Consider the following 12,387-nt stretch of genomic DNA (forward strand, 5'->3'; position numbering starts at 1 on the left):
AACAGAAACAGACTCGTAGACACAGAAAAAAGCTGATGTTGTCAGAGGGGAGGGGCTGGGGGCTGGGGGAGGGGGAGGGACTGAGAAACTGATTGGCAGCCACAGAGCGGTCACAGGGATGTGACGCACAGCGCAGGGAACATGTCAGTAACCCTGGGATGACTGTACGGTGCCAGGTGGGTACTGGGAATATCGGGGGGACACTGTGAAGTGTACGATTGTCTGACCCCGATGCGGTACACCTGAAGCTAATACAAAATATAGTTTTTAATGAAAAATTAAAAAGGTAACCAGACTCAGTAAGAACTTTTGATCCACCCCCCTTTCCTGCCCAAGAGACTCAGACAGAGAAATCTGCTTCAGGAAGGAGATCTTAGGACACTGCCTTAGCCTAATGTGAATTAAGTATGGAAAACAAGAGGGTTTCTGGAAGGTGCCTGTTAGCTACATACCCCCCGCGTCCCGTTGTTTCCGAGTCACCTAGCAAGGATTTTCCTGCCACGTGTGTGCCCCTCTCTCAACTGCCTGGAAGTCGCCCATCCTCACTTCCGAAACATAATACCCCCGCCCTTCTTTCTCCTTTGCCCAAAATGTCTTACGCATCCAATGTTGCCTCACTGTTTTCGGAATGTTCATGTTCATAAAAATTCCCCATGCGCATACATTAAAACTAGATTTTCTCCTGTTCGTCTCTTTTTGTTAATTTATTAGTCCAGCTGGAAGACGGTAGACGGTGAGGGGAAAGTATTAATATATGTTTGTAGCCCCCACAACAGCAAACTGGCTGCAGGAAACAAAGGAATCAGCCAGAGGGTGTCCCCTCCCCGGTGTCTGCAATGCTGGCAGCTGGTGCCTGCCTAGCCTCTTCTCCCCAAAGGTGGTGGGTGTGGAGGGAGTGTCACCAGAATGGCTGAAGCCACCACCTTAAATGCCACCTTTAGCTAAAGACAAATAAAATGTTGGTGGGGGGGGGGGTCCGTTGCGGGCGGGGCCCAGGAACAGCACAGTAAACAAGGGCGAGGCTGCTCTTCATTGCTGGCAAAGGCGGGTGGGTACACTGACAAGTGAGGGTGTCCCTCGCAGACGTAAATGTCCTTTTACAGCCTGGGCTTCGGAGCTTCTCTCCTGTGGGCTGTTTCTTGAGATCAACCAGACTAAAATAATCAATGTCCCCACAGAGGCATATTTTGGGATGGCAAACCATGCCCCCCTTCAGGGGCTTGCCGGGCAGTGGGTGGGTGACCCTGGTCAGAGCTCAGGTGGCTTTGTCAGACACCTAACTGTTGGCTGGAAGCCTTTGGGGACAGGACAGGGCGGGGCTGGGGGCCGGGCCAGGGAGAGGTGGAGCCACAGCCCCACTGTGGTCAGTGACAAGTGCTGGCTCCACTCCAGCCAGCCCTCTGCCCGGTCCAGAGCCTCAGGAACCGTCGCCTCCACTGTGCACCCTCAGCCAGGGGACAGAGTAAGTACAGCGCTGACCGCCGAGGGCCCGTGGGCTTGGGGGCGTGTGAGGAGGGTGAAGAAATGGACTCTGGAGTTTCAGGGTTGGGAGGGCTTAGCCGCTCTGGAGGTGCCCAGAGTCAGCAGGAAAAACTCCATAGTGCTGGGGAAGGACTCAGGGCCTCTCGGGCGGCAGAGGTGACCTTGGGCATGGCACTAAACCTGGCTGAGCCTCAGTTGCTTTTTAGGTAAGATGCAACTTACAGTACCTTCTGGATGAGTGACTGACGATTAATTATGGTGATGGCTCTCACCCAGGCATGGCTTTATCCCCAAGGTACATCTGGTCACACCTGGACATTTATTTGTCACAACTGGAGGGGGCCTGCTATTGGCATCCAGTGAGTAGAGACCGAGGAGGCTGCTAAACATCCTGCAATGCCCAGAGCAGCCCCCGGCCCCACGACAGGGAAGGGTCCAGCTCCAGATGCCAGCAGTGCCCAGGTTGACAACCCTGACGTACTAGGCATCAAGAGTGCTCAGGAGGTGCTTGGCAAACCAGAGCTTGTGTTTTTTCTGGTCCTGGAGTCTTTAACCTTTAGAAAGCAGGAAAAATAGTCAAATATGATGATTCCCGAGCTCAGGCTGCCCGGCCTGGAGGCTGCGGCCCAGCACCCGTCCACAGCAACTGCTGGAGCTGCAGATGCCTCTTGGCCATTTCTTAAATAAACAAAACAGAGATATAAAATGAGAGGAACTTTTAGTTTTTCTAAGGATGTGGCCCGTGGCAAGAAAGGGAACAATGAAAGGGAAACTGCTCCCTTGGGCCAACATCCTCCACAGACCAAGAGCCCTGAAGAACTGAGGGGGTGAGGGGGAGGACACGGGGAGGTGATGGATGTATTTAGGGGGAGGTGATGGATGTATTTACTGCCACGGTGGTGGTGATGGTTTCACGGGCTTACTTACCACCAAACTCATCGAGTTCTGTACATTATAGTGTAAGCCTTTTTCTATGCCAATCCTACCTTAACGAAGCGGTTTATAAAAAGAAAAAGACAGGAAACTGAAGCTGAGCAGTTTTGGGGGAGTGACTCAAGGTCACCTGGCAAGAGCTGAGCTCTGGATGCCCAGCCTGGCTCTGTTTCACCACTCAGTGCCCAGGGTGTGGTCTGACACCTCTGAATTACAGAGGAGAGGGGTTCCTTCCTTCCTTCCTTCCTTCCTTCCTTCCTTCCTTCCTTCCTTCCTTCCTTCCTTCCTTCCTTCCTTCCTTCCTTCCACAGAAGTGTCTCAGCACCTCCCCTTGACTCCATGAGCAGCACAGGTGAGGGTCCTTGTGTTGTGAGCATGTATCCTAGTTGGGGAGAGAGATCGGAACAAGAGGCCCACCGCAAATGCATATATAATTGCACTTATATGACAGATGAGAGAAATGATGAGGAGGCCATTGTACAGAATCACAGTGGAGAGGGAGGGCCAGGCATGGGCAGGGTGTCACTAAGAAGTAACTTCAGCAGAGGCCTGAGGTCTGTGGAAAGCTGGCCCTGTGAGCAAGGCAGAGAGAAGTGTTCATCAGAGAGCAGAAGTGCAGAGGCCCAGGGCTGGGATGGGGCTTGCTGTGTTTGAGGAATTGAAAAAAGAAGTGTGCCCAGAGTACACACACGACTGAGGGCAGAGCAGGTCAAGTTGAGGCTGGTGAGAGCTGGGCAGAGCCTGACTGCAGGGGGCCTCGTGGGCTATCGCACAGATCAGAGTTAAATTTTACACAGCCGGCAACACTCTTAGGCAGGGGAGTGCTATGACCTTGTTTGTGACTGAAGGAGATTCGGATGCTTTGTAGAAGGGCTCCAGGGGACAGGAGAAGTGGGGTGGGCCAGGTGAAAAATGGGAGGGGCTTCCATTAAGACGGTGGCAGGGAAAATGGGGAGAAGCAGGAAGACTTAAGGCACATTTTGGAGCTAGAAACTGACAAGCCTCTCTGATGACCAGGGATGGGGAGGGAGGTTAGGAAAGTTCTCCAGGTCCCTGCTCTCTGGAAGCTCTGGCCCTGGGTCTTTAGGACCCAAGGGAAGTCAGGAGTCTGTCTGTCCCTCTCTGCCTGGGCTCCAAGGTACATTTCCTCTGTAATTAGCAGATCGCAGACAGGCCCTTCTCAGCCACACACCGCCCTCAGCTAAGTCCCAAACTGACCTGGGTGGGACTTTGTTGCCTAACATTTGGAATAAATGCCAGCAGGTGTGGGGGCCATGGATGTTGGGGGATCAGCTGGAGAACTGCCCAGGGTCTGGCCACCTACAGCTGCCTGGAGTCACCGGCCTGGGAGGCCATATGAGCTCAATGACTCTACTGTCTTCCCTCTGACAGGTGGGGGTGTTTTTGCAGGAATGTGGCATCAGGCACCCAGGAGAGTCAGCCAGGCCAGGCTCTGCTGCCACTCTGGGTGCTGGTCTCCCGAGTACCAGGCTTATAGGGCTGGCACGAAACTGTCAGAGCTGTGTATTTCCAGAGGCCCAGAAGTGTGATGGCAAAGCCTGGGCTTTGAAACTCGAAAACCTGAAATGAGTACCCTGAGGCCTCCACATTCTGGGGAAGGGATCTCTCTGACCCTCTGTTTCCTCTTCTGTACAATGATGCTAATGATACCAACCCCATGTTGCTGCGGAGGACTGTAAATTAGCTAATACAGGTGACCAGCTTGGGAGAGACCCAGGGGTATGCTCCAGGAGCTATGGGGGGCGGGGGAGATGCGCCATCCCTCGGGGCCATGGAGGGAGCCAAGGGGCAGTGTGGACACCAGTCAGAGGAACCTGAATTTTATCCCAGTTTCATCCCTCACTGGCTGGGACAAGCAATTCCATTTTGCGGAGCCTTAGTTCATTCACCTGTAAAGCGAGGTTAACAATGCTTACTTTGGTGAAGATTAAATATAGCAATATTTGTAGTGTCTTAATAGGTTCTTAACAAATAGAGGCTTTAATAAAAGAGAGTGGGCCCAAATGGAGCAAGATTTCTGGGTCCCAAACCTGAGCTAGGGAGCCTGAGTGAAGGGGGGGGGCCTTCTCCAAGGAGACCCTGATCCTCAGGGAAACCCCCATGGTTGCTTGTAGAAGTGGCTTTGGCTCAGCAGATCTCTGGTGTTTGGGGGGCGGGGACAGTGGTCTGTCACTGTTGTAGCCAGTGACAGACCTCCCGTTGTTTAGGAATAAACTGAGGCCCAGAGAGGGGGAGAGGGGCCTGGGCCAAGGTCCCCGGACAGGAGGATGGGTGGACAAGAGCCAGTCCTGCTCCCTGGTCAGCTGCCTCTGGGCTCCTTCCAAGCAGGAAACTCCCTCTGCATCTGTAGCGGGGGTGGGAGTGCTGAGCTCAATTGTTCCTTCAGCAGCACCATGGGTGCTACTCACACTTGGCAGGAGGCACTGCATTGTGATGTGAAACAGACTAGTTTAAATGACAAGGAGATTAAACCACCCACGTATCCTTGAAAGGCCTCCTTGAAGGCAACTCTTGGGAACAGATAGGGAGTGTCAGCATGGGAAGGACAGACCGTGTTTCTTAACTATCTGCAGATCAGGGGCTATCTTTGCCTAGAAAGCCTGGAATATGAAATCTAGAGGCTGTGCTGCAGAAATGGAGGAGCGGGGGTCTGGGAAAGCCAAATGGTGAGGTGATTTAGAGTGTGGGCTTTAAAAGCCAGAACTGGGTCAGAGCCCAAGCTTTGCCACTATTAGCAAGTGACTTGATCTCTCTGAGCCTCGGGTTACCCATCTGTAAATGGGGCTAACAGTAGAACCTAGCTCCATAGGTGGGTGTGAGGCCCAAGGAGTTGACACATGTGAGGACAGAGCCTGGGCCGTGCGCCTGGGCCTCCCATGCTGCGGTGATAGCTAAGGCTGCTGCCGTTGGTTCTGGGCAGTCCAGGCTCTGCAGACAGAACATTCTAAATGGGCCTCCTTTGTGAGCTCAGGTGCAGTTTGGAGGCCAGGGCCAGTGAGTGGGACCAGTTTGAGTCACTCAATTTGGCTCAAAGACAGGGCTGCAGCCGAATTCTGCCTGGCTCCCAGTCTCGTTGGTATTTCTATGCCCCCACCACCCCCCTACTCCCCTTTGCCTCCCTCCCTTCCCCTTGAAGTGAATTTCCTTCAGCTGGTTCACACACACCCCAAACCTCACTTGCAGGGGCCGCTCTGCAAGCAAAGTCCAATGCAGCTGTTTGGGGCCCTTTGCTTTTGCATGGGTCACAGGACTGGCAGTGCTCCCTGGGGCCGGGGGCCTGATGTCCTGCTCTTGCTGGGGCGGGGGGTGTGTACCAGCTGAAGGAAATTCATCAATCCGGAGCTTTTGCCAGGAGTCAATCAGACCAACAGCAACGTGGGAATCATTTGCTTGACTGCGGCCAGGCTCACAGGAGCCAGCGTGTGAGAGGGGGTACCCCACGGCATGGCCAAGGAAATGGAGGTCTCAGGTGGGGCTCTGGCCAGACACTGCCACACCCGCAGCTCACACTCCAGAGCACCAGGTCTGAGCCAGGCACTTCGCATATGACGACTCAATAAAGCCCCAGAGACCCCCAGAGCCGGTATTGTCGTTACCTCCGATGTACAGGTGGTGGGTGGTGGCTGGGCTGTAACTGACTTGCCCCAAATCACACATGGAAGAGGCAGAGGGGCTGAGATTCGAACCTGAGGGGTCGGGCTGCAAACTCCGGGCTGTTCATAAGAGGTAGAAGGGGGACTTTGGGAGGCCCTGGCTCAGGAAGGGTTTCTGGTTGGAGAGGAAGGGTCTGGGTACATGGACATGGGGGAGGGAGAGGAGGAGGGACTGAAGGCAGGGACAAGGCCTGGATGAGGGAAGACCCCTCCCAGGGTCCATGTGAGAGGCCACAGGGAGACCAAGTGTGAGGCCTCCTCACGTGGGGGACAGGAAGGGAAGGTGTCTTAGCTCGTGCTGCGTAACTAGTGCGCGGCCTGGGCTCAAACAGCAGACGTGGACATCTCAGCTCTGCAGCCTAGAAGCCCAGGATCGAGCCGTCTGCAGGCTGGTTCCCCCGAAGCCTCTCTCGGAGGTAGATGGTCATCTCCTTCTGTGTCCTGGTGTGGTCTTCGCTCTGTGTGCCTATGTCCTAATCTCCCCTTATGAGAACACCTGTCAGCTGGGATATGAGTTCACCCATATGACCTCACTTGAACTTAATCACCTCTTTTAAGACCCTAACTGTAAACACAGTCACATTCTGAGGTACTGGGGTGAGGGCTTCAACATTTAAATTTGGGGGACACAGTTCAGCCCATCACAGAAGAGGAAGGGAGGCCAGGAGCTCGAGTTAAGAGGGGCACGATTTCCTTAAGAGGGGAAGGTACCTCTGATGAGGGCCCAGGGGCGCCTTGCAGGGTGCAGAGCAGCCCCTGGGAGGAGAAGGGCACTGATTGGCATCCGTGTGCACACTGATGAATCTCAGGAGCCTGGCACCCTGCCTACCACACGGGAGATGCTCACTAAATATTTGCAGAACGAACAAGGACAAGCCCAGAAGTGCTGCAAGCGCCCCGGGGAGGTAGTTGGTCTGAGAAGAGGCCTTGCAAATGCTGTCCCCAAGGACGGACGTGAGGGTTAGAAGTGACCCGGGGAAGCAGGCTGCTAGTTCCCAGGAACCCAGAGATGCTGACCAGGCAGAACCAGGGAGATGTCTCCGCCCCCATCCCGCCTCCCTGTGGCACACTGTGTACCTTGATGGGACACGCTTGCCCTGCTGGCCGGCCCCCCTCGGTCCACACCCCTCGGCCTCCTTCCTCTCCCTGCCCTTAGAGGTGCATCCTTTCTCTTTGATGCTGCTCCTTGGGCGGTGACCATCCTCTGGGACGTCGGTCTTGCACACGTCGGGCCCAATCTTTTCTCTGAGAAGCCTCGCTGGCTGCACGGCCTCCTGAGCATCTCCTCACTCTCCCTTCCAGAACCAGAGGCAGCCGCCATGCAGCTCTGCCTCCTCCTCTGCCTTTTGCTGCTCAGCCCGCAGGGCTTGGGCCACCACCACCACTCCTGGAGGGCAAAGAAGAGGGCCAGGGAGCTGCCTGTCGTCCCCACGGCGGCCCCTGATAACGGGAACTTCACCTTCGACCTCTTCAGGGCCTTGGTGGCCGCCAGCCCCAACCAGAACGTCTTCTTCTCCCCTCTGAGCGTCTCCATGCCCCTGGCCATGATCTCCCTGGGGGCTCGGTCCACCACGAGGGCGCAGATCCTGGGCGCCTTGGGCGTCGGCCTGCAGGGGGGCGCGGAGGAAGAGGAGCTCCACAGAGGCTTCCAGCGGCTGCTGCAGGGGCTCAGCCCGCCCCGGGAGGACCCCCAGCTGAGCCTCGGCAACGCCCTGTTCCTCAAGCCCACGGTGCACGTCCAGGACACCTTCCTGAGAGCCATGAGGACGCTGTACCTGGCAGACACTTTCCCCACCAACTTTGAGGACCCTGAAAGGGCCCAGAAGCAGATCAACGATTATGTGGCAAAGCAAACTAAAGGCAAGATTGTGGACCTGGTTAAGGACTTCGACAGCTCCGAGATCATGGTTATGGTGAATTACATCTACTTTAAAGGTAAGACCTTGGGTTCAAACCTGAACTTTTTCTTTTCAACTAATTTTGTTAAAAGAATATTCAAGTCCCGCCCACGCAGAGGAGCGGGAGTAGATTTAGTCTCTTCTGGCGCCTGTTGCTAGAGTGAGGCCGACAAGCAGCCCTGGGTGAGAGGGTGCCTTCTCGCTGTGTAAGGGGGCGCTCAGAACCCCAGTGCAGTTTCTTCTATTGGGGAAAAGCTGCTTCCTGTCTTTGGGCCCCTGGGGACACCTGAAGTCACAGCTTCCACACGGGTGCTGAAGTATGACTTGGTCACGGCCAATGTGCCAGAGAAACTGATACATGGCCACTCAGGGCGGAACTCGGGCCTTAGAAGGAACTTCGGGGACATTCCCCAGGCCACTCCCTCTCCCCCCAGATCCTGGCCATCCTAGGGGCTATTTCCTTTGCCAAGAAATCCCGGGTCAAGAGCCTGTTCCCCTGAAAAGCCTTCTTTCTCTCTTCTCTGTAAGAGCTAATCCCCTGCTTTAGCTCCCAGACAGCTCTTATAAGTATCCCTACTCATCTCAGCTCTCATTTCCACTCTTAAAACAGCGATTTCCATCCGGTGTGCCGCAGGGATTTTTAAAACATGCGATACCTAACTACTTAGGGGCATAGACCACTTTTCCATTAGATTGTTGCATTTAAAAATGACAACAGCCAACACAATAGCTGTCCAATGTGAATGAATCAATATTATACTTTTTTTTCTTTGTCAGATCAGCAAAAAATGTATTTTTTGGTGTGCTGCAGAATTTTAGTAATTAGTTTATGTGCCGTGAGATGGAAAAGGCTGGAAATCACTGTTCTAGGGACTGAGCCCCTCAGTGCTCTGTATGGGGCCTGGCTGAGGCTGGGGAAATAGATGAAGAGGGGAGGGGGGGAGCAGGAGGGGAAGGGAGGGAAGTGGAGGGGAGGAGAGGGGAGGGGAGAGGAGGGAGGGAGGGGAGAAGGGAAGGTAGAGAAAGAGACGGACAAAGATAGTTAAATGTTAACCACCTGCCCCCCTTCCTATGGCCACAGAGAGTGAGTCTTAAGCTTGGCTTCTAAGATTTCTTGTCCTCAGCCCAGGGCTGTGCCCATTACAACAGGCTGCAGAGAACAACTGTGAAATAAGCTAAGTGGGGTATTGGGGTGGGGTCTACATTTGATAATCATTAAGATGAAAATAATTATTTGTGTCACTCTGGTAAAAAAATCCCATAAAAAGCAGACAGCGCAGGAAGCATAAATGAAGACTTCCCAGTAGGAAAAATCATTTATTTCCAGGAATCTTACAAACCTTTCTCCCAAACTTAGATCAAAATATCGGGAAAAGCATCAACACTAGAAGGACTCACCCAGATAGAGTGTAGCTTCACCAGCCATCCATATCTTTTACCCTCTCCACTTGGATGTTTGACCTTCAGTTGCATCAGAGAATCCAACAAACATTAGGGGTTAGGGCCTCTGAAGCCATGAAAACCAACCTCCTTGTTTGGCAAATGTTGCAAAAGCCCCACAAAAAGTTCAGACAGGTGGCCCCCAAAATTATATAGGAGTCCAAGGGGTCCAACAGTCACTGCTACCGACGAGATCGTCCTAAAGAGGATCATCTCTGTTGAATAGGTTCATCATCTCTGCGCTCTTCCTCTGCAGCTGAGAATTTCCCATTTCCTGTCCACGTTTATCTTTAGCTAAGTGGGAGACAAGCTTCGACCCCAAAAGCACCCACAAGCAGGACTTCCACGTGAACTCGGAGACGGTGGTGCAGGTGCCCATGATGAAACGCGAGGATGACTATTACTACCTCCTAGACCGGAACCTCTACTGCAGGGTCGTGGGGCTCCCCTACCAGGGAAATGCCACGGCTCTCTTCATTCTCCCCAGCGAGGGCAGGATGGGCAAGGTGGAAGCTGGACTGAGCCAGGAGACGCTGAGGAAGTGGCTCAAGAAGTTCACCAAGAGGTATTCTTCAGACTACATGGGGGCCAGCCTAACCCTACCCCCCCCCCAGGGAGACACATGTCCCCTGGGGCCACACAGCGGTGGTGGGAAGGACACACCCAGCCCAGGAACTGCCTCCAAGCCCAGAGGCATCAGGTGAAGCCCCGGCCCCAGGGCCTGGCCCAGCTGCAGGAAGTGGGGCTGGAAGCCCACTTTCCTGGTGGTGGGATCAGAGGGGCGGTGACCTCTGGGGAGGTCCAGGTCCAAGTCCAGAGTGAGATAGACTCTGCTCTAGGCAAGGGGCTGAAGGATCATTATGAAGCTGAGGGGAAGTGGCAGGGATATGAGCCGAGGACCTGGTCCTCTAGAAGAGCCTAAGAAAGGTCCTCTTCTCTTTCCAGAAAGCTCCAGCTTTACCTTCCCAAGTTCTCCATTGAGGGGTCCTATCACCTGGAGAAAGTTCTCCCCAAGTTGGGGATCAGAGACATGTTCACCTCCCATGCTGACCTGACTGGATTCACCAACCACTCTAACATCCAGGTGTCTGAGGTGAGCCCAGAAGCTCCTGAGCATCTGCTTTCAGAGACAGCTATTCTATTCCATTCCACATTCCATATTCCACATTCCATATTCCACATTCCATATTCCATATTCCATATTCCATATTCTTTCTCTTTCCTTTTTTTCTGTAATAAGCAAAGGTTTCGCTTTCTGTCTTATATCCTTTGTACAATGAGCAGCCATCTCCGGCACTGCCTTGGGGGAAGGAGCCCTCTATTAAGCCATCAAAACTAAAAATCAGGTGGCAACTCCTTCACTCATTAGCAGCGCGACCTCCAACAATGATCTGACCTCTCTGAGCCTCCTTTCCCTCTATAAAATCAGAGCCCCACCCCCACTGTGGGATGCCTTGAGAATCCAATGAAAGACACGAGTGCACATGTGCCTGGGCAGGACAGCTGTGCAGTCACATCATTTCACACCTGCTTCGAGGCTCAGCTGCAGAGACTTGGACAGAGATGCCACAGGCGGAAGCTTGGCCATTTCCTGCAATGGGCTCTCCCAGCCCCTGGTGAGTTGGTGGCATCTGGTGTCTCCCCTGCAGATGGTGCACAAAGCCATGGTGGAGGTGGACGAGTCGGGGACCAAGGCAGCTGCCGCCACGGGGATGGTGTTTGCATTCAGGTCCGCCCGAATGGGCTCTCCAAGGATAGTGTTCGACAGGCCCTTTCTGATGGCTATTGTGGAGAACAACAAGAACATTCTCTTCCTGGGCAAAGTGACCCGCCCCTCAGGCGGGGATTTCTCCTGAGAGGCCCCAGGCGTCCCTAGTAGAAAATGGGGGTGCCCAGTGGCCATCGATCTGCTGAGAGCTAGTGTCTTGCACAGGTTTAGTTGACTAATGAGACTTTCGCAAATAATAATAGTAACTGATACACTGAGGATTGCTTCTTTCCCACAATGGCAAGACTCAGGTGCCTTGAGGAACCCTGGAGAATATTTGGTCTTGCCCTCACCTTTCATCAGTGGAGATGAGTACTGAGGCCCAGAGAGTTTGATTGACTTGCCCAAGGTCACATAGCATGTTAATGGTGGAGAGAAGCCCAGAATCCAGGCCTCTGAATCCCAGCCAGTGCCACAAAGCTCTATGGGAAGTTGTTCCCGTCGACATTTGCACCAGGAGGTGCATTTCCCAGCCTAGTCCCGACTCATCAGCAATACTAGCTATCAATTCATTGCGGTTTAGAAAGAACACTGGAATGGGACTCTGCAGTGGGGTTTCTTAACCAGCTGTGTGACACTGGGGCAATATTGTCCCTCTCTGAACTTGGCTTCTCCATGTATACAGTGAAGGATCAGGTCAAGGATTGAAGGATCCTTGAAATCATATAAAAAGGCTAGGTGTTACCTGCCAGCCACAGCTGATATCAATACATTCAAGTGTCACTCATCCTTCATAAAAGCAAGTGGGTGGCAGGGTGGAAATGGCCCATCCCAGGCCCGTACCATCCTGTGGGCGAAGTTACAGTCTCACGGGCTGGGATGGCGGTGGGAGAATGAGGCCTGTTGCAAACAGTAGCTTATCATTTGAAGATACTGCTGACTAGGTGTGAATTTTAGTGTCAGCTATAACAATAAAGCATTTTGCAAACACTGGTGTCACTGTCCTTATGGAAGTAGCTCTGAGAATGGTGACATTAATAGCTTATCATGTTCCGGGCTAGGTACGAGGCACTTCACCTGGGTGGTTGCAGTGCCCTTTACAATGTGCCCTATGAAGCAGGTGCTGTTATCCCCACTTTACAGATGGGGAAGGCGAGGCTTGCAGAGCGGATGGCTTACCTAGTCACATAGCTCCTAAGGGGTGGAGGCAGGATTTGACCTGAACTGTGGCCCCAGACCCACCCAGTTAGCC

General features: G+C 53.5%; 1 protein-coding gene across 3 annotated transcripts; it reads left to right on the forward strand.

Moving 5' to 3' along the window:
* Nucleotides 1-1,293: 1,293 nt before the first annotated feature.
* On the forward strand, nt 1,294-12,125 carry SERPINA5 (serpin family A member 5). 3 transcript variants are annotated; one of them, XM_081144483.1, is made up of 6 exons: nt 1,388-1,462; nt 2,727-2,767; nt 7,392-8,024; nt 9,722-9,992; nt 10,373-10,520; nt 11,077-12,125. In XM_081144483.1, the coding sequence occupies exons 2-6, from the start codon at nt 2,755-2,757 to the stop codon at nt 11,281-11,283; spliced, it is 1,272 nt and encodes a 423-aa protein (XP_081000609.1). In that variant the 5' UTR covers nt 1,388-1,462; nt 2,727-2,754; the 3' UTR covers nt 11,284-12,125. The 3 variants fall into 3 exon arrangements, with proteins under 3 accessions (XP_081000610.1, XP_081000609.1, XP_081000611.1); XM_081144484.1 differs by lacking the exon at nt 2,727-2,767 and having other exon boundaries at nt 1,294-1,462; XM_081144485.1 differs by lacking the exon at nt 2,727-2,767 and having other exon boundaries at nt 1,388-1,466.
* The last annotated feature ends 262 nt before the right edge of the window (nt 12,126-12,387 follow it).

The sequence above is a fragment of the Miniopterus schreibersii genome (genome assembly GCF_964146895.1).
Source record: "Miniopterus schreibersii genome assembly, chromosome: 1".
Classification (NCBI taxonomy): domain Eukaryota; kingdom Metazoa; phylum Chordata; class Mammalia; order Chiroptera; family Miniopteridae; genus Miniopterus; species Miniopterus schreibersii.